This window comes from Pollachius pollachius (assembly GCF_949987615.1).
Source record: "Pollachius pollachius genome assembly, chromosome: 12".
NCBI lineage: Eukaryota > Metazoa > Chordata > Actinopteri > Gadiformes > Gadidae > Pollachius > Pollachius pollachius.
Window position 1 is genome coordinate 7206965 of NC_136945.1, and position 22012 is coordinate 7228976.

A 22012-nucleotide genomic window follows, 5' to 3' on the forward strand; every position below is an offset into this window, starting at 1 on the left:
AACGAAGCCAAGCCACTTCCAAAACCCTACATCCACTTTGCTCACGCCGCTAGCCCTCATCCGCCGTGCGCCAGCCACTCCCTCTAGTCCCCCGTGGGTGACCGACTCCCGGGACATGTGGACCCACAAAACCCTGCTGTGTGATTGGACAGTTCTGTGGTGTCGTCCATAACGAGAAGGGGTGAGGGACTCTCAAAGCGAAGCATTGCCTGACGGTATTAGCAAGTAAGAATGGCGGGAATCCAATGGAACTACCACTTCAGCTCTCCTTGGGTTCGTCCTTGGGAAAGTGTGTATATTTACAGCAGTGACGCTCTGTATCATTTCCTAGTTTTTCTTTTGACCTGTTTTCTCCCTCTCTCTTTTAGCCTTTTTTTGATTTTATTTGTTCTGTTTTATTTTATTTTTTTCCATTTTGTTTGAAAGTGTGACCCGGGTCAGGAGGCCGGGGGCAGGGGACGGGGTGGTGTTTTAGACGGATGACTCCCGCCACCCTATACCCCTCTGCAACCCCCCACCCTTGGGGGGGCCATGTAATGCCAGTCACTGCCCTTTTCCTTCATGCTGTATAAAGAACACACACATATATCTGTGTATTTGTAACCTGAATCTTCTTGTGTCTGTCCATGCAGACAATAAAAAAACTGTACAGTAGGTCTAGTTGCATGTAATCTGTACTAATTATTGACAATGGCATTATAAAATGCAATAAAATACTTATTACACTGTCCCACTGTGTGTCTCTGTGTCATGGTCTTTGCTCTCCAAGGAGAGTCAGCAGTCAACAAAATAATAGATTATTATTATTAATAGATATGTAGGAGAACTTGTGAGTAATTACCAGAACTGGAAATTGCGCTGATTATTATGTAGTCCTGAATATGAAAATAAGCTGCCCTATATAGTAATATAAGGAACAAGGAAGACCTTTAACCGGGCAAATCAACTTCAAATTTAAAATTGATACAATGTCAATACATTTGACTCGACTTCCTTTAGTCTCACTGTTTCTGCGTTTTCTTGAATCTCAGTTGGCAGCGTGCTTCTTAAATCAATTATTTGGGGCCAGCTCCTGGAATTAAATTAATTTCTAATGAAATAATATCAACTGACTTAAAGCAGAAATGATTGACAGGCTGGAAAACAAAGCACACGATAAATGTCTGTCTGTCTGGAACATTGGGGCATTATGAAATAAAGAAATTAAACATGCAGGGTATGAGCTCCCCAGCACATATACACTTTCTTCTTCTTTTGTCAATTGTCTTATAACAATAAAAAAAAATAGTCAAAAGACAATTTCCGAATAAAGTCTGTATTGTTGTTTAAGTAACTGAATTGCGAAGAATATTTAATGTTGATATTGAAATGTAAAAACAATTCACTTGTATCTCTATATAGATATAGATATATTATTATTGTTATTCTCATCATTATTATTATCGGTTATCATCATGGCACTTAAACTACTTTTTGATTGAATGGTGCATTACCAATTCCTTGCAACATGCCTTGGGCATGTACAAAACACTATGCAGTCATCATTCATGCGGGTTTGAGTGGATATGTTAGACAGACGTCAATTCCAATCAGAACCATCAATTAGGATGTACCTTTATAATCAGTATCACCTGACCTAAAATAATTTACAACTTCAGCTGAACCTCTGAGTCACTCAATGTTTTTGAGTGTCTTTGGTGTTCAGATCTCGGTGGTTTCCAAGTGGGATATGGTTCAGAAGGCTGGTAAGATCAGCCGTGACTTCTGTAGCGTAAAGGGAACCTCCCACAGACAGTGGGCAAAAGGGAAGGTCATCCACTATTGTGATACAGAGATCGTCCACCAGGAGGAGTAAACAAACCAGACAACAGAAGCAGCAACTCCTTAACACGGCAATAAACACCGTCTGCTCCACTAACCCACTCTGACCGACAGGGTGGGCAGTAGAGAGCAGAGCAGACAGAAGCAGAGGAGTGTAGAGGTGCTGATAAGGTGGAGGAGCAAAACAACACACAGCAGATGTGAATCCAACCTGAACTCTTCACGGTGACTGAGAAGGCAGTGACGGTGCACTCAGAAACGATAGGCCTATATCATTCCCCTCACAGATCTGATCTTTGCATTTATACTCTGTATATCTGTTATTCTGTCTGTCATTCTTTTATTGTCTGTCTTTTTTTCAGTCAATCTTGTCTTTCTGTCTATTTCTCTGTCTGTCTTTATCTGGCAGTGAGTCTCTCTGTCTATCTATCGGATGTTCCCTACGTCTGTCTGTCTGTACATATGTCTGTCTGTCTGTCTGTCTGTCTGTCTGTCTGTCTGTCTGTCTGTCTGTCTGTCTGTATGTCTGTCTGTCTGTCCCAGGTTTGCCATGTGCCCTAAAGCATATCTTTGAAAATCTGCGCTGTGTTATGTATTTATCGCCCCTGGGACAAATATGGGGAAGTCAAAATTTTCTCTAATGTGCTTCTAGTGAACTTTGCCTCAGTGGAGAGGGAGTTTACTCTCACACTTAAACCCCAGTGACATTTGGTTTAGGTAAGACCCCGTCACGTACCCCTTGAACACGTACACACACACACACACACACACACACACACACACACACACAAACACACTCACACACACACACACACACACACACACACACACACACACACACACACACACACAAAGATACACCTAAACATGCACACATACACACACGCACGAACACAAACACACACAAACGCACACATGCCATTTGAATATTAAATAGAAACGTAGCACCAAATTCAAGGTGAGCCAAGGTGCAAAAACACAGAACGACATTATTCTTGGTGTAGCACAGTAGTAGTTGGCGTTCAACAGACTCTTTTTGGATACCATAACTTCGGGCTGTTCAGATGACTGTTTCCATTGTGTGAAACGTTTTTTGGGGAAAAACATGAATGTGAAAATGTTCTCCTTGTTCACTCCCTTATGCACAGTTATATTATTTGCCTATTCAACAAATTAAAACAAAATTGTACAGGTCCATGCATGCATACATTTCTGCTGTGTCCTACGACAACTATATTAATATCAACAAGTTCCTCTCCCTGTATGCTGAGCCTGTGACAGACTATCCTGCTGCTCTGCAGGTTTTGTACACCAATCCAATTACATCCTGAATGATATAACCCCAAAGCACCTAGCTCTTTCCCCTGCTAATGACCTATTACATTGCTAATGAGTCATATTAAGGAAGCATTCGGGCAGTTCAACATTGTCATCATGTTATGCCTCTCTCTCCTGCTTATTCTCTGCTTGTGAAATGGTCTCTACATGTCTAAGTCTGTGTGTGTGTGTGTGTGTGTGTGTGTGTGTGTGTGTGTGTGTGTGTGTGTGTGTGTGTGTATATGTGTGTGTGAAGGGGGGCTGCGTATGCATGTGTGTGTGTTTGTATGCATGTCAGTCTGTGTTTATGATTGTGTGTATGTGTGTGTGTGTGTGTGTGTGTGTGTGTGTCTGTGTGTGTGTGTGTTTGATGTGTGTGAGAGCTTTCCTCTGACCCTAAGAGTCTCAGAGTAAACAAACCAGAATCCATAGTGACAGTTCTCTTTCTCCCTCTCTCACTCTCTCGCTCTCTCTTTCCCACTCTTTCTCTCCCTTTTTTATTTTTCCTCCCTCTCTGGCTCTAACGTATACATATATATTTACTGTCTTCAGTAAATTTTGCATTTAGAAAAAGCAAAAATACAATCTGACTGCACAAAACCACACAGACACACACACACACACACACACACACACACACACACAAACCCACACAAACACACAAACACACACACACACACACAAATACAGTGTATGTGACAACAACAAGAGGACTTTAAGTCCGATGTCCTGGATCTTCCGTCTGATATATATTTGATTGAATTTAGATACAAGAGCCGACTAACGACAGAGGTCGGACATAACCCTAATCTGTCAAATGCCGAATCCTGGCGTCTCTGTGCGCTACTCAGATAACCGTCAGCTGTTAACCACTGGAAACCACTGGTTCCTCTACTCCTGTAGACGCAGAGACGCAGATAAGAGGCTCATTAATGTGACTCTGTGTGTGGCGGGCTCTGCAGGGATTAGGGAGAGAGATAGAGTGATGTGGCACGTGAATGAGTGTGTGAGTGAGGGAAGGAGAGAGACAGAGAGAGAGAGAGAGAAAGAGAAAGAGAGAGAGTCAGAGAGACAGAGAGTGAGAAGGCCCGAGCACCAGAACAAAAGCATCTTTGTGCATGATTGGAACCACATTTTCGTCCTCCTCTTTCTCTCTCCCTCTTACTCACTTACTCTCGCTCTCTCTCGTTCATATTTTTCGTTCTCTCACACGCTCTCTTTCTCGTTCAACCTCAACCTCTTTTAGGGTCTTTTTTTTTTTTTTAACCACTGACTCAATGTTTAGAAAAGTTCCCGGGAGGGCTTCTGTAAATATTGTTGGTATTTGTATGGCACAATTAAAACTGCTTAACGCACACAGGAAATAAACATGCACAGATGTTTGTCTCTCTTCTTCTTTGCTTGTTCTCGCTTTACCTTTCTCGCCGTTATTCGTATTGTCTCCAAGCATCCTCTCGTGAATGTCCACAGCCTAGAGTCAGTCAGAGTGGCGTCTAGTCCTGCAGGAGGTCTGGCTGAGCGATGAGGCAGCTTTGGCTCCAGGCCTTGCAGCCTGATCCTGCTCCTCCTCCAGGATCTCCCTTTAGACTGCAGGCAACAGCTTCTACAACTACAGGAAGAGGCTCTGGGAGTGTGTTAGACTGATCTATATCTATTCATTCAGCAAGACCCAAGCAAGGTCTTATAGAATATATGCATGGCAGTAATGACGGTGAGGAGCAAGTCATTTTGCGACAGGTTTGTAATGTAGGTTAAGCGTCTTGTTTTGGATCTACATACCATTGTGTTAATGTCCACACACGTGTGCACATTTCCGTGTATGTGTGTGTGGTGTGTGCATGTGTGTGCCTGTGCGTGTGTGTTTGTGTGTTTGTCTCTGTCCAAGGGTCTGTGTGTGTGTGTTTGGGGGTGGGTGTGTGTCTCTGTGTATGCGCGTGCGTGTGAGTATGTGTTTGTGCATGTGCGTGTGGGCATGTTCGTGTGTGCGTGTGTGTGAATGCGTGTGTGTGGATGTGACCATTTATATAGACCCATCTGACTTTATGATCTGCCAATGTAGCGGGAAGTTGATTTAATGCTGATAATGAGATATCGTATATTATGAGCTATGACATGATGAAGGTGGAATGTAGTAGGACACTGCCACAGTTTGCTGCGGCAGTGTCCTACTATAAACCCTCCAAAGATTGACGTTTCATTGTGCAATGTATTTGTTCATTAAATGTGTTCATTAAAGAATCAAGGTGCACAACAATGATCCATGCAAAAACACAAAATGAAAAAGAAATAGCAAAAGAGAAACATAAAACAAACATTAAGAACTGTTCCCTGCTGCAATGTATTTGAAATGTCACTTGAACCCCCCCCCACGCACACACACACACACACACACACACACACACACACACACACACACACACACACACGCACACACACACACACACATATGTACATAGACTTAACCAAAACACATACATACGCACAAACACACATACACATACATAGACCACACACAGACACATACCCCACACATAAATACAACCCCCCCCCCCCCCCCCACACACACACACACAACCACACACACACACACACACACACACACTCACACACACAAACACGCCCCATGCCTGATGACTGATCTCTCAGACTAAGAGCTTACAGACAGCGGGCTGCGGAGCCTCAGCAGGACAGATGAGTGTTTGGACAAATTGGGAAGGAGGTAGGAGTCGAGGATGTGGGGATGCAGCCTGTGTCTAAAGTCCTTGAAGAAGATTTGTAGTGGTGAAAAGTTAACACCCCCGCCACACCCCCTAACATGAATCATGCCGGGACCCTTATCGGCTTCTCAAAATACAGATGGCAGACGCACATTCACAGACATGGCACCCAGTCTTTAGACCTGAATACGGTGATCTAATTGACAAATGTATTGGACTTAACAGTTATTATCGGTATTGCATTAGTATAGAGTTTGATTATTTTTGCGTTAATATATTACAACATAGCCATATAATCACACTATAAGTAGGATTAATATTTTAAAATAATAGTCTAACACCGTTAGACTAATCACTGTTATTTAATTAATGTGAAGGCCTATTATTTCATGTTAAGTTTATTCAAGTTCTTAAATACAAATATCTTATAGGAATGCAAAGGCGTATATAATGGAGGATTGTTTATTTATATATATGAATGACTATTTAGGTAGGGAAAATGCATAGTGCAAATAATGCCTTGGACTTTCTAAACTCTTATTGTGGGTCTGTTTCGGATTAAGAAGTAATTATATGACAGTATAGTTCAGCTCAACTAATTCCCTTGCCTGAAGGAAGCTTAGTAATCGCCATTGACTACAGTTTCCTGTCCGATGGTCTGCTGCAAAAAAAGTGTTCGAGGCAAGTACTGAGAGTGCGCACAGAGGGAGAGAGTGTGTGTGAATTCGCACCACGGATTTAACTTCTTTGATGCGTTCTGTAGTTATCAGATTATAGAAATGCCTTACATTGAAAAATGTTTGACAATTGATCATGTGGAACTTTACATTGACAAAATAGAATAGGGAAGTTGCGCTTGCATACAAAGAGTGTTTTGAGGACTGCTTTGTAGAGCAACCACTAACCCACATCTGCTGGAATACGGGCGAGCCTCGCTGCCGGAGAGTGAAGAAAGTAAAAGCCAGAGGGTAAACTATTTTTTGGGTCCAACATGCAGTAATACACGGGGTTGTGGAAGTGTTGATGAGACGGAGTGAGTTTTTCGCGGGCGTGGAACGTCAGAAGCGTGGGGGAAAGAGGTCGAGAGAGTTCGAAGATAGGCAGACGACCACCTGGAGAAGTGGAAGAATGAATTAGAGCAACGACTGCTGCTCTGTGTCTCGGCCGCTAGAAAAGGTAAGAAGTTTGGATTGTCCGTTAATGTGCGCTCATCAGTGGACTTTAAAGCTGGACTTGAACTTGGTTTGAGTGTGCATGGACTCGCTTTAGAAAAACGGTACGCAGGCACACCAAAAAAAAAGGTAAACAGAGTAGCCTACAGCTGGTTCAATCTCCTCTAATACTTGTTTTCATGCAACGGCTCGGTATACAATGATTTTTATTTACATTATTCACGGTAAAGTAAGAAATAGGCAACGCTTGGATATTTGCCAACGTTGTCAGACTCTTCAAAAGTTCTCCTCGAAACTTATATTTATGAGACAGCTAATTGTGTGGAAGTTATGTACTACGTCATCGTTGCCGTGTATTATTAGCAAATATTAGGAAAGTTTACTGTGTAGTATAGGTTCACAGAGCTGTCGTGATTGGCAAAATACTTGAGGCGGGCGCCAAGGGAGCGCGCAAACAGCTGTCCAGCTGAAAACGGGAGGCGCGCACTAAACAGATGTTGGCACGTGACACTAAAGTTTTGACGTTAACCATAAAAGTATATACCAATAGTTGATCAGAGTTATCGCTTGCAATGCACAAACTTTTTCTGCTGATGCAGCTGTTTGTAGTTTATTTCTTTTTTTTTGTTCTCACTCTTTTTTTTTTGTTCTCACTCTTTTTTTTTCTCTCACTCTCTCCCTCTCTCATTCTTTGGCCAAGGCTCACTCCTGTCCCCCTATAGCTCCTCCCACCAGATCCGGGCCGATGCCCATGGACGAGGAGAGAAGTGTCCCTACAATCTGTCCCGAGCCCCCTGACGATGGGCACCCCGACTCGCTGTCTCCGGCAGACACGACGCCCGCAGCCTCCACCACAGACACTGACTCAAGCGCGAGCCCCACCCCAACGCCCTGCCTCGATACAGGTGAGGACGTAGAAAGGCCAGCCTGGGACTCATATCCCTCCCAGCAACATGACCATGCATACTCCCCCTGGCGTATGTCTGCACGTGACAGACACACAGGTCCGTGTCTGTTTGTAAGAGCGAGTATGTGCCTGTGTGTTTGTGTATTTGTGAGAGAGAGAAGGGTCCAATAGCAGAGAGACTCTCTCCACACAGTATTGTGCGATGGGTCTGAACATGTCTTACACTAATAAGCTGCTGTTTATCCCCATCAATACATGCCTTGTTAGGTATTTCGTTGTTTTAAGTGGGTGCTATTGTCTGTGTGTGTGTGTTTGTCTGTTTGTGTGTGTATGTGTGTCTGTGTGTGTGCACCGGGGTGCATATGTGTCATAAAGGAAATAGAGATAAATGAATGTGAGAAAATAGCGATGGGAGTGAACCGTCATTCGTGGTTTCCTCAGGTTGGCTAAAGGTTAAGGAGGGAGTGTGTGTGTGTATGTGTGTGTGTGTGTGTGTCTGTGTGTGTGTGTGTGTGTATGTGTGGCGCACACACGCCTCTCTGTGTAGGTGTTTTATATTCACTATTGCTAACTTGTCGTTCACATGTGATCACAGTTATTTTATGTGCCAGCTGTTCATACAAAATATAATACGAGCGCTTGCTTGTGTGCGGACAAAGAGACGCCTTATTTTGCACTATTTCCCTTTCCTTATTATCGGGAGACATCAACAATGTATTACTCATTGTGAAAAGTCTCCGGGGGTTAATAACAGTATTCAAAGGGAGGGCAACTGAGTCATAGGTTGTATTTGAATAGTCCGCCGACATCCTAAAGCGAAATCACTAATGATAGGTCCAGAGGCCTGCACCCCAGTGACTCCCATTCGCTCCCAGGAAACACACTGTCTGTTTTTGGTGGAAGACCTAGTCATTCATTAGGTCCCGGGCCCCGAAACAGACACAACTTGTGTACGCTGTGGCGGTTTGCAGAGCGGCCAGTGTTAGGGTGGGGTGGGGCGGGGCGGGGGGCGGCAGGACCACGGTGTCTTCTATCTGGGAATGACGGGAATCGGGTCAGGGCCCACGCAGCTCTCTGGAATGCAGACAAGGAGGGGCTATGGGGCCCTTGGGACTCCGAAATCCGGGAAGAAAGACCCCTACCCTTGGTTCGACCCCGACGAGCTTCTGCGTCCGGTTTGAGGACCAGTGGGGGGTGAGGCGTCAGGAAGATCAGAGACCCCATGGGGGGCAGCTGGCGTGTTACGACCGAGACCCCCGTCACGCTCCTTCCACCATGAGGCAGGAGAGCTTTCTGGGGACGGAGGGAAGGATCTACTGGGTAATTAGTTTAGGTGTGGTTAGCACGGAAGTACACAGAGACTTTAAGTGGCTCGTTGTCGGGGGAACGGGCCAAAGATGTTGGAAGGGAGGTTTCTTTTTTTCATCTTAGAAAGACATGTCGAAACCCAATCTACGATGATTGCTCACCTCAATGTAAAATTAGAAAAACACAGACCGATCCGTGTACTGAAAAATGCTGAGGTTTACCGGGGGAGGAATGTAAGTGGGTCATGAAGTAATTATAATGTTGGATTCAAGACTTTTGCGATTATTAAACAGGAGGATTGTGTCCCAGCATGCCTTGCTCTCTTTTGGTTACCTGTGCAAGCACACGACTGCACCCTCTAAAGTTGGCCTGGTTAATAGTCCGGCCCTGTGTGTGTCTGGTGTGTGTGTATGTGTGTGTGTGTGTGTGTGTGTGTGTGTGTGTGTGTGTGTGTGTGTGTGTATGTGTGTGTGTGTGTGTGTGTGTGCGTGTGTGTGTGTACTGTGTGTGCACTGTGTGTGTGTGTGTGTTTGTGTGTGTGTGTGTATGCTATGTGTGCGTGTGTGTGTGTGTTTGCTGTATGTGTGTATACTATGTGTCTCTGTGTGTGTGTGTGTGTGTGTGTGGGTGGGTGGGTGTGTGTGTGCGTGTGCGTGGCGTGTGTGTGTGTGTGTGTGTGTGTGTGTGCTGTGTGTGTGTGTGTGTGTGTGTGTGTGTGTGTGTGTGTGAGAGAGAGAGAGAGAGAGAGAGAGAGAGAGAGAGAGAGAGAGAGAGAGAGAGAGAGTGTGCATGCAGTGTCAGTAAGTGCAGGGCCAGTAAGTGGAGGATTGGCCAGACTGCAATAGAGGGCAACAAGGAGCTGCTTTCAGCCCACGGCTCCCACCCCCACCCTACCCCAACCCTACCCCCACCCTAGGCCTTCATAGCTTCCAGGGTGCAGGGCGAGGGACCAGGGGCCCAGCACACCTAAACATGCACACATCAAATACACAGCATCAATAAGAACGCATGCAATAAGCATGAACACCAGAAAGACACACACACACACATGCATCTGTGGAGTTGGAGGCCTGAACGGAGCTGTTCTCAATGCATCAGTATGGGTAACGTGTCCAGAGACCTACTGTCATCCTACCTGCTTCCAAGGAGCTGGTTCAAAGCAATGTCACACCGCTGAATGCTAACCTTAATGGGAAACGAAACCGTGCTTTAACTCGATGCAACTCCACTGGCGGGGGGCTTTGTCCCAGCAGAAAGACGTGGGCTTTCAAGAGCCGAGCGGTCCTTGTGATCGCAGCGCATAGGGAAAAGCTGGCTTTTCCAGGCTTTCGCTATCCAGATCAAATGATTGAAGATGTTCTCAGTCATCACAGAACCGTTGAGAACCTGAGCTGCGTTGACGGACCCACGCTCCCCTCTGTTGTGGCTTCCCAGCAGCCAGCGCAGCATTTCTGCTCTCACTCTGGCATGAAGGCGTGCTGGAGGCTGTTTACAATAGAGCCTTCACCTCAATATCATATTCTGCCTTTCATTCTCTCTCTCTCCCGCTCTTCCTCCCTGTTTATATTTGCTCTGCCTTTTTGCTCTCCATTGTTGAATCAAGCAGTCTCTCTTTTTTCATCCCTTCTCTTTTGTCCCTCTTGATTTCTGCCGGGTAAATGCAAGCGTTAGTCGAAACCCCCAAAACCACTGTTCAGAATGACACCCTGCATTCCCTTTTCTGCAACACATGTTTACTATGGTGTGCAGATACGCCAGATAAGGGCCAACATGGACCAATCCTTTTTTTCTTTTTTTTTTAAGGATTTAAATCCCTGTAGTATCTGATATCACAAATGTTGGTGGCCCGCAACAGTTGTTCGGACAGTTATACACAGATCCTGACCCGGACACATGCTCCCTTCCAGTGTGCTAGTGTTTTCTTCGTCCTGATTTGTTTGACTGTTTTCATCCTCAGTGTTAATTTTTGTCACTCACACGGACTGAAATATTCAAGGAGTAGTTTGAGGCTTTTTTTAACAGCATATTTGGACTGCGAAAAAGAGTGCTCTTTTGACCACCTCGCAAACATTTAACAAACTCACGCTGCAGCTATTCTGGTGGCATGTGCACTCTCAGTTTCTCTCTCTGTCCCTCTCTCTCTCTCTCTCTCTCTCTCTCTCAATCTCTCTCTCTCTCTCTCTCTCTCTTCCCCTCTCTCTCTATCTCTCTCTCTCTCTCTCTCTCTCTCTCTCTCTCTCTCTCTCTCTCTCTCTCTCTCTCTCTCTCTCTCTCTCTCTCTGTTCTGGCCCATTACTTTTGGAATACATTTTTCCCAGTAGCATATCTCCTCATAGATGTTCATGACTGCTGGTGCCACATTATGCGTTTTTACTAATTACTATACTCTTCTTTTTTTACAAGTTTAGCCTGGGACCTTTCATGTCACATTGTAAAAAACCAACATGTGTGTATACAGATGCATGCCGTGGTGTGGCTGTGTATGTGTTTGGTTAAGACTATAGTATAGAGATGTTTATATGAGGGCAACATGCTATCTGCCCTACAGCTGTGTATATGTTACTGTTATACTGTGTTTGCCATCTATCTGTTTACCATCCACTTATCCAGCGGACCTCTGCAATGTGCTAGTCACGTTTGTTTGCACGTTAAATATAAATACTTTGTGATTTCCGAGGTTTGCCTTGAATAAATGTTGAAGTACAGGATTGGGATTTTGTCGACCAAACCCTATTAAAACATTGTTTTGCAAAAACATTTAGTTAAAGGCACCGTTTATCTTGTGGTTTGCACAATTTAGCTATTTTTAGCAGGCTTTATTACGGTTCAAAGGTTGAGGCCCTGGATAACCATGATAAAAGCCCTTTCCTGAAACAGGAAGCGGACACTGGAGGCAATTTCAGTCATATTTTTCATTTGTCCTGAACATTTATCTTTTGAAACAAACAACCTGCTTTCCTGACTGCAGGAATAAAGCAAGTTGTTGCTCTGAAAAATATCTGTTAAACAACATTTTTTCCTTTTTAAATATTATTATTTAAATGAAACATAAGATAGTTTTTACTGAATCGTTTAGGTAGAAATTGAGTGGCTTGCGAAGGTTTCAAGAAGGGTTTGCTTAATATTATTCCCACACTGAATATAGGTAGTGACAATAACTTGAAACAGCGGTAGCACATTCATTCTTCCTTTTCTACTTTATAGCCTAAGGCTAAAGGTCTATCTGCCTCCCTGAATTAAGCCATTGGTTTGGAACTAGGTGTCCTAATGAGAGAAAAGTTAATCTAGTATAATCTACTATAATTTAAAATGAAATATCAAACCATTATCTACTCACACCTGTTGAAAGTCAGTGTTTTTTGCGTGATTCAGGGCAATTATTGTATTACACGGTTGAGTGAATCAGTACAAGTCCTCGGCTGCTTCTGTCAAAGCATTATAATCATGGTTCCTTTCAAATCGTCCAGTTCTGCGAGTACATAAAGGATAATCAAGTGTCTATGAAGGGCTTGTGATGCATAATCCAGTTGTTCTTTGGCAAAACCACACTGCACAATGAGTCCAAATGCTAAATGCCGCTCCAATTGTATCTTGTCTCTCCTGGAATACTTTTCTTATGAAATGTGCATACGGCTAAGCGCTCTCAGACTATGTGCCTCACAGAAGGCAAAGAGGTTTCTGGGAAAAGGCGTTGTGCTCAACACTACCCCAGACAATGTCTTTGTCTATTTTTTGTTCATATTATATATGACATGGTCTGCAAAGTCTACAGTTTACATTGTGTATGTTTTTTGCATGCGTGTATGCATTTATGTGTGTTTGTGTGTGTATGTGTGTGCGTGTGCGGTGTGCGACATATGTATGTACGTGTGCGGTGTATGTGTTTGGTGTGCGTGCGTGAGTGTGTGTATGCGGTGTGCGTGATGGGATGTGTATGTATGTGTGTGTGGAGTAGCAGCAAGCTCCTCCTGCTGTTTCAATGCCAGCACAGTGCACCAGCCCTTACGCCAGCAGAACGGGCTGCCTTTTCCCAGGAACAAGAGAAATCTCAGAGACAGAGTAGCGCAATTAAATTCCCCTTAAGCCTGTTCAACAGCAGACAGTTTTTGTCTTTAATGAGTTTACACCGCCTCTTTCTCTCCACGGCTCTAATCTGTGATTCTGGAGGCGTTCCAACTCTGCTCTCTCGCTCTCCCGGAGCCTCTCTCTCAGAGGGTGGGCACCTAGTTTATTTGGCTGCTTTTCAAACTGTGATAGTCTCCTTTCTCTCTCTTTTTTCTGTCACAGTGGGTTTATGTGTGTGTGTGTGTGTGTGTGTGTGTGTGTGTGTGTGTGTGTGTGTGTGTGTGTGTGTGTGTGCGTGCATGTGTGTGTGTTTGAGAGCAGGCCTGGGCGGTATAACGGTATTACAGTACACCAGGGTATTTAGAAATCCCGAAGGTGTTATTCAATACCGTCAAAGATACAGACACTCCTCTTTCTATTCAATCTTATAAACTCATTTTTTATGATGTTGTTATGTATGTTGTCCATAGTAGTTTGAAAGCAGGATATATAATCAAATAGTCCAAAATAAAGAATTCAAAGTTGCATTGTGGGTGAGACTGAAATAGGTTTGTTAGTCAACGATGAGGGGCTGGCACGGGTAGGTGGGTTTTCCCCGCGTTTGACAAGTTTTACAATAATGACCGCCTGCCCGGTGCATCCTGACATCAAAACTGAAAGTGTATACGTTCATTGGTTGAAACTATCGCAGACTTTTAATTAAAACGAGTATGTGAGAAGAGATTTAGAACAAATCTATGGGAGAAGGGCACTTATTTCCTATCTAGTCATTATTCTATTGGCCTTAAGTATTAAGTATTTAAACCGAGCTAACACGTGTTTATTAGTAGGCTAATTGAATATTAGACACAAAGAATTTTAGGCTAGACAATGTCACACATGCTAATGACATTTTCTATTATTCTATTATTACATATACCGTACTGGTGAAAATGTCAGGAAGGTATGAAAAAATAGATATCGCCCAAGCCTATTTGATAGTGTATGTGTGTGTGTGCGTGCGTGCGTGCGTGCGTGCGTGCGTGCGTGCGTGCGTGCGTGCGTGCGTGCGTGCGTGCGTGCATGCGTGTGTGCGGAGGGCTGCAGATATAGAGTGCACCGATGGTTGTTGTTGAGCTTTGTAGTAGCTTTGGTCCTGGATCCCCAGTGTCGGCGTGTGGTTTCAATTGGTTCCAGTCATTATTATAGCTGGCCACAGAGCTACTACTGCTTCTGAACTCACTCTCCTCTCCCCGCTGTTCCTCTCCCCCTCTACACCACTTTGCCCTGCTCCTTCATATAGTCTCAGTTACTTTCTGAGTGTGTCCCTGATGTGTTGCGTGTAAACAGCACACAACACATCCCCCAGTGGGGGGTTTTGTAGACCTTGTGAAGTAGCGTTTTGTTGGTATGTGCGTACGCTGGGTATGCATTTCTTTGGCAAAGACATAAATCTAAACTCGTGTTTTTTATTAGTTTTGAACGCCGTTGCAACTCTTTCTGTGACCTTCAACATTGTAATCTTTAGCATGTTTGTCACTCTTACCATAATTATACCAGTCTCCGCTGGCCGGTGACTGAATGTTGTGCTCTGCTCTGAACCGGGACAGTGCTCTTTTTTTTCAAGGTCTTTTTTCGGACGCGACACAAGGTCAAGACAAAAAGATGCAGACACAGAGAGAGTACACGAACGCCACGGTATTTGTGTTGAAGTGCGGAGCTCTGTTATGTTTGGGACGATGAAGGCTGCGTGAGAGAGAGGGTTGAGCTTCTCAGACACTTAACCAACCCTATTAAACATCACGGTGTGTGGTGCATTTCATGTACGACATCACTCATTTTATCACTCGACGACATGTACTAGCTTTGAGAAAAGTATCGTTGCCATGGGTTACGTCCCCACTCCTTCCTAGGACTCTCAGCCAACACATTATTTCCAAATTCCAGCTGAAACAGGGGTTTTACTTCACTTTAAGACACAACACTTTCATTCAAGTCATTCACATTCACACACCCACACATATATACCCACACATAATTTGAGTGGCACTTTGAAGGCAGTCTACGTAGGTTTTGGGGTAGAGGTAAGGGTGTGGAAGGGGATTGTTTGAAAGGCGGCAGGTAAACTCAGTGACTGACACTGAGCCGGAGAGCTTAGTACGGTGCTCTCCGTGTGGACTTCATACTAAGCCTGCCTTTCCTCCTGAGAGTCACTTATAGGCAGTGTGTGTGTGTTTGTGTGTGTGTGTGTGTGTGTGTGTGTGTGTGTGTGTCTGTGTGTGTGAGCAGTCTAGTCCGTGTGTTTGTGCAGAGACATGTGCTTTCGAGTTCCTTTGTGTTCCTGATTCAAATGCCACAAGCTGAAACGGAGAGACTGGAGAACTAAAGGAGGGCTGCTTAGTTCCCTGGTCCCCAAGTTTTTGTTTTAGACTGTTCTTTCAAGTATTGCCACTGCTGACACATACACACACACAAACACACACACATGCACACACACACACACACAAACAGACACACACTCACAGACATGCAAACACAATTGCACACACACACACACTAACAAATTCAATTCAATTCAGTTTATTTAAGAAGGGGACAGTTCAAATTAATAAAACACATGATCATACATGGGTTAAAAATGCCAGAATTAGCCAAAAGGCTATTTTTCATCTGTAGTCCCGTAAATACCCGTATATACACACATGTAAAGACGCCGAAGACCCGTAAAGACGCGCACACAATCACAGTCAAACATGCACAAACAAACACACGTACACAGCCGCACGTGTAAACACACAGCCAGCTCTGTTCTGTGGCTCTTGATTGCTCTGGTCTGATTCGAATTAGAGGCTCATCTTTCTCAGATCTCAGAAATGGCTCTGAGGTCAGGCGGTTTGGTGGTTTGAAGCGGGTGCCAATGCTGGATTGGTAAAAGGCCCTCTTGGATGGTACTGAGGTCTGTTGGGGATGTGTTTAGCTCCAACAATAGTGGTTAAGAGTGTTTACAGAGGGCCGCCCTTCATTTGGAATCACAAAACCTCCACCATTTTAAACAATGGGGCCATTTAGATGGAGTCTGAGGGTTAGGGGTAACGTGAGGGTTAGGTCAGAATGTATGGATGGTTTCACAGATGTTCAGATGGATGGTAGAGCGTTCGAGGGCAGTCAAGACAAACGTGTTCGATGAAATTTAGAGGACGATTACAAAGTGAGGTATTACATACATCGGTTGATTGATTAATATTGTTGAAACTGTTGCCCACAGATAGTGTTAGAATGCAAGTGCTGATAAACAACCATGAGTATTCTGAACGGAGAGAAAGATGGGGAAACTTAAGCGATGTGTCAACGCTTCTAGAGAGGACTTTATGACAGCGTCTATACCTTTTTATCCAGACATTATGCAAGTCATAGATAGAAAAGAGGGGAAAAAAACAATGGCTCAGCCTCACACGCAGGCAAACACACACACACACACACACTCATACACAAACACATAGGCACGACACAAGCATCTCCACGCTAGGCATTTGGCAGTACTGTGAAGGGCATCAGTGCTCACTGGTGGCTTTGCTTTCTGAGGCTGGCTGATTGAGACTAATGGGTGCAGCCTGTACGGCTCCGACAAAGCAAGAAAGATGGCTTCCACATGCAGAAGACCAACACACACGGCAGGCAGCCTATGGAGGGAGCTTTTACTACATGTGTCAGTGAGATACCATCTATCTGAGTCACAGTAACGCTATAATGCTCTACCGTGCATTTGTGTGTGTGTGTGTGTGTGTCAGTGTGTGTGTTTGAGGTGTGTGTGTGTGTGTGTGTGTGTGTGTGTGTTTTTGTGTGTTTGAGATGTGTGTGTGTGTGTGTGTGTGTGTGTGTGTGTGTGTTTAAGAGAATGGAAAAGTAGGAAGCTCTTCCTATTTTATGTGGATCCTGTTTACACTCGATGTAGCATACATAGTGCACACAAAATATACACATGTACACGCATACAGCCCTACGCACGGGCACGCACATACACAGACACACAATTCTCTGGAATATGTTAACACGAGGGAACATGAGCTTTAACAAACATATAGACTCGGATCAAGCAGGGGGGGACACACTGCTCCTCTTCATCAATGCTGGACCACATTGACATAACCAGGGCCTGCAACACATATGGATTTTCCATCACTAATAGTGGTCTTAGTGTTCAGGTGCTGTTTCAACCACAGCTGGTCAGCACTTTCAAGGGATGGCTATGTGAGCACTTTTATGTTGAGGATTCAGTATGTTTGTTTAGATGGTTCTGGCTTCATCCAATAGGGTTATGGAAGAAAAAACATAGCCCCCTTCGTTAAATCTAGCCAAAGAAAATTCACATCTTTGTTAGGGTGCACATACTGTCAGGTCTAAAAACGATTGAAAATGAAATGTAGGCTTTAAATGACAGTTATCTCGTCAGTTAAATCCCATCTCAGTCGTAGGTCCCGTAGCAGTCTGTAATTGTGGTCGGGACGGCAGCGTGACTTGTACTGAGAATAAACCAGCCAGGGCACAGAAATGGTTGAGGCATCTCCATGTTGATGTACCACCACACATAAACAGCATGGTGTCTGGCCCTCACTGTTGTGTGTGTGTGTATGTGTGTGTGTGTGTGTGTGTGTGTGTGTGTGTGTGTGTGTGGGCCTGCCTGCGTGAGTGCGTGCATGCGTGCGTGTGTGTGTGTGTGTGTGCATGTGCGTGTGTGTGTGTGGTGTGTGTGTGTGCGAGCCACAGTAGTGACCAATGCACGACCCACAGTAGCGCCTTTGTCTACCGTTCACGTATGCAATGGATGCTTTTCAATGCATCCATACATCCAACATATATGATGGGGGGGGTAGGGTGTGCGTTGCTCACATGCCCTACGGTGGGTCGGTTCCCCTATTGTTTGACTCGGTCTGCAAGTGGACGGGACGGTAAAGGTATGCGTTGGTGAGGGGGCGGGGGAGTGACGGCTCCGTGCCGTGCAGCGAGGACGGGAAAGAAAGTACAGATAGAGAAGTGAGGCAGAGTGAACAGAGTAAATAAACATACCCGGGAAGTGTTGAGCCCTCCTACAGGACGTGGTTTGGCTTACGTGCGCTCAGAGGGTTTTGTGCTTGCTTGTGTGTGTGTGTGTGTGTGTGTGTGTGTGTGTGTGTGTGTGTGTGTGTGTGTGTGTGTGTGTGTGTGTGTGTGTGTGTGTAGTTCTGTGGGTGGTTGTGTGTGTGTGCATGTCAGTGTGTGTTTATCAAACCCAGCTGGCTCCCATTTGCCCAGGAATGAGTCTACACTTCTCAGAGGCCCAAGCCTTCAGTGTGTGTGTGCGTGTGTGCGTGTGTGTGTGTGTGTGTGTGTGTGTTCGTGTGTGTGCGTGTGTGTGCGTGTGTGTGCGTGTGTGTGCGTGTGTGTGTGTGTGTGTGTGTGTGTGCGTGTGTGTGTGTGTGTGTGTGTGCCTTGTGTGCATTGTTTTCACAAACAGCGCAGCATGGGTCTGTATGCATGGGCCTGTACATCGCAGCAGCTTCATTAGAAGAGAATACTTCACCATAAAACACCTCCACAGACTTCATATTGAAAGTATTAAAGTATTATTTGTAACGCATGTGCCCCTGTGCACACCCACACACACAGACACGCGCGCACACACACACGCACACGCACACACGTACACACACACAAATACCCACACAATGGCTGCAGGTTTCACAAGCATGCATATATACCCCTTAACAGTCCCAAGGGGTTTGATTTAACTGCTTCCAGATGCACATTCAAGACAAATAGCACACACACACACACACATTCTAACTCTTCTGCTTTTTTACAAGTAGGCCAGTTCTTTGTTGCCGTCAGCAAAACGACTTGGTATAAATGCATGGTGATGTTGGATGTGGAATGACAGAAGTCAGTGGAGTAGAAGTCAGGGACTCAGCCCAATCCTGCTACTGTTATTGATGATGTGTGTGCTTATGCTTTTCTGTGTTTCCAGATGCGGCCAATCTTACCTACACTGAGCCCCTCATACTGAGGTCAAAGGTCACTCCGAAGGTGTTGCTAGGAGACGAGGGGGACAATGGCAACAACAACAACAGTCTCTCGCACCCGGATTTTGCCCTACCAAGCACAAGTATTACCTGTGAGTAGACACACACACACAATAAACTATTTTTCAAGGATCGTGACTATTTTGCTTCCATTACTTTTTTGCCCACCAATGAGTCAGGTTTGCTCGAACTTAAACAAATGCCTTCACACATGCTGAAGAACTAGGTCAGGTGATCACACACACATTGACACACACACACACACACACACACACACACACACACACACACACACACACACACACACACACACACACACCGAGGCATATTTTGGGCTATGTAGGTTAGTGTTGAGTGATGTCCTATGGTGATGCAGGAATATGTCTACACCCAACTCTTCACACTTAAACTGAAACACCGTGGCTGCCCTTCTCTGACCTCCCTCATATGCCTCTTCAGCCTCATGCTCACTTTTCCTCTCCTCTGTTATGACTGGGATTGTCAGAGCATCGCTATGGCAACGGTAGGTGAGCTACGCTAGTTGTCTAGTCCAGCCTTTCTTTCACAGTCCGTGGTTTCTCCACGATAAGACGTCCTGTGCCCTCCGCGTTAGTAGTCCAGCAAGGACTCTGTTCCTTTTTACACACCGCGTCTGTTTTCTTTACGTCAGCAGCACACAGTCATTTACTGTAAGAGGTTAGACGACTTGCGCAATCTGTGTGTATAACGATTGATTTAATACAACCCCCCCCCCCCCCCCCCCCCCCACACACACACACACACACACACACACACACACACACATACACACATACATACACACATGGATCTCGAAATAGTAAGGAAAACTCATTAGATCCTTCTAGTCTCCCGTGGAGTGCTGAACCGCACACAGCTCTCATGAACCTCTGGTCCTTCACCCGTACACCCAAAACTCCTGCTGGACCAGTCCTCTCTCTGCCTGCCCAGCCATGGCCCTCCCTGTCGGGCACGTCAATAACAGCCCACCCCTGTTTGCTTTCATTGGGTGTCTGTCCACTCCACCCCCTTCTCCCCCCCTTTCTCTCTCTCTCTCTCTCTCTCTTTCTCTCTATCTCTCTCTCTCGCTCGCTCTCTCTCTCTCTCTCTCTCTCTCTCTCTCTCTCTCTCTCTCTCTCCCTCTCTCTCTCTCGGCCTATCTCTGTCTCTATCTCTCTCTCTCGCTCGCTCGCTCTCTCTCTCTCTCTCTCTCTCTCTCTCTCTCTCTCTCTCTCTCTCTCTCTCTCTCTCTCTCTCTCTCGCTCTCTCTTTATCGCTCTCTCTCTCAAAATGTGGACTGATTCCAATCCCCACTGTTAAATCTAAATGTTACACAATCTCTTGTTCCTATTATACTACACTATATATATTACAATATATTTGCTTTAATCTTAAAATGTAGAATTTCTTCTTATCGAAACACTTTCCTCAACCGAGCCCACATTGCGCCAATGTTTGGACGGGGATAACGACGGAACCATCTTGGATAATGGCTTGACCAGAAAAAAAATGCCTTGTTTGAGCGGGTCAGAGCATGACTCACAAAGAGTGAGGATCACTTCTAAAAGGTCAACTTCGGAACAAAACTCTTCCAGCTTTGAAGCCGAAGGAAGGACAGCGTAAGGGAAAGACATGATGGATTGAAAAAGGAACAGAAAGACAAGTGGTAGGTGGAGTCAGCTGACATGTGAGCATGTGTGGCTATGAGCTTTCCTGGAATCATGGGCAGAACACATATGTGCGCCCCCACACACACACACACACACGCAAACACACACACACACACACACACACACACACACACACACACACACACACACACACTCACACACACATGGTCCTACCAGCTTTATTGACGTAACTGGATAACAAGGAGTTCCTGGCAGGAAGTAGCTATGTAGGTGAACGTTTTTGCTGTTTCTTTGCGTTACTAAGACTACACCTACGTCTGAACTCGCATTTCCCTCTCTCCCTCACGCACTCTCTCTCTATCGCGCTTTCTAACCCTCTCCCCCACTCCCTAGTTCATTCTCTCTAGCGCACTTATTCATTTTACATCCTTATAAAATCCTCAGACACCAGCAGCATTACTTGTGGAGCGGAGTGAGAGAGTTACACAATGACACATGGACAAAATGTACAATCATTTTCACTGATCCCCCCTAGCCTCTCTCGCTCTCTCGCCTTCTCTGTTGCTCTCGCTCTCTCTCTCTCTCTCTGCCTATCACACATACTCTCCCTCCATCTGTGTCCATTCCAGTTCCATTGCCCCTCCTTCATCCATAGCTTCCTTTCCTGTTGGCTTACGCAATCTTCCATATGTTTTTGGAAGGGGCTTCAAGCTGAATCCAACACTCTGTGTGCACCTCAGCCCCCATATCACTTCCCTGAATACGTGGAGACATGTACCGCCCTAGGACCGCACGTCTGTGTGCATACCTGGCGCTCGATTTGACCCAGACTTGTCCGTCTTTCTGACTCGTACGTCATGGGTTAACCCACCGCTGCTGAGCACCAGACACTGCCGTGCACGCAGTCTCTCTACGTAGACTGCGTCTGAGGATTGAAGTTGGCATCTGTTTCTCTGGTTAAAACAGAACGTCACAAGATATAAAGTAGCAGTGACCTCAGATTTCGGATGAGATCACTGGT

At 45.2% G+C, this 22012-nt stretch overlaps 1 protein-coding gene across 1 annotated transcript in view; it reads left to right on the plus strand.

Annotated features, from left to right (window-relative positions):
- Positions 1-6580: 6580 nt before the first annotated feature.
- mdfi (MyoD family inhibitor) overlaps positions 6581-22012 on the plus strand; it is a 23416-nt gene continuing 7984 nt past the window's right edge. The window contains exons 1-3 of the mRNA XM_079747471.1: positions 6581-7031; positions 7728-7932; positions 19288-19434. Coding sequence (XP_079603597.1) covers positions 7773-7932; positions 19288-19434 — 307 coding nt within the window. The 5' untranslated portion in view covers positions 6581-7031; positions 7728-7772. The remainder of the gene's footprint in view (positions 7032-7727; positions 7933-19287; positions 19435-22012) is intronic.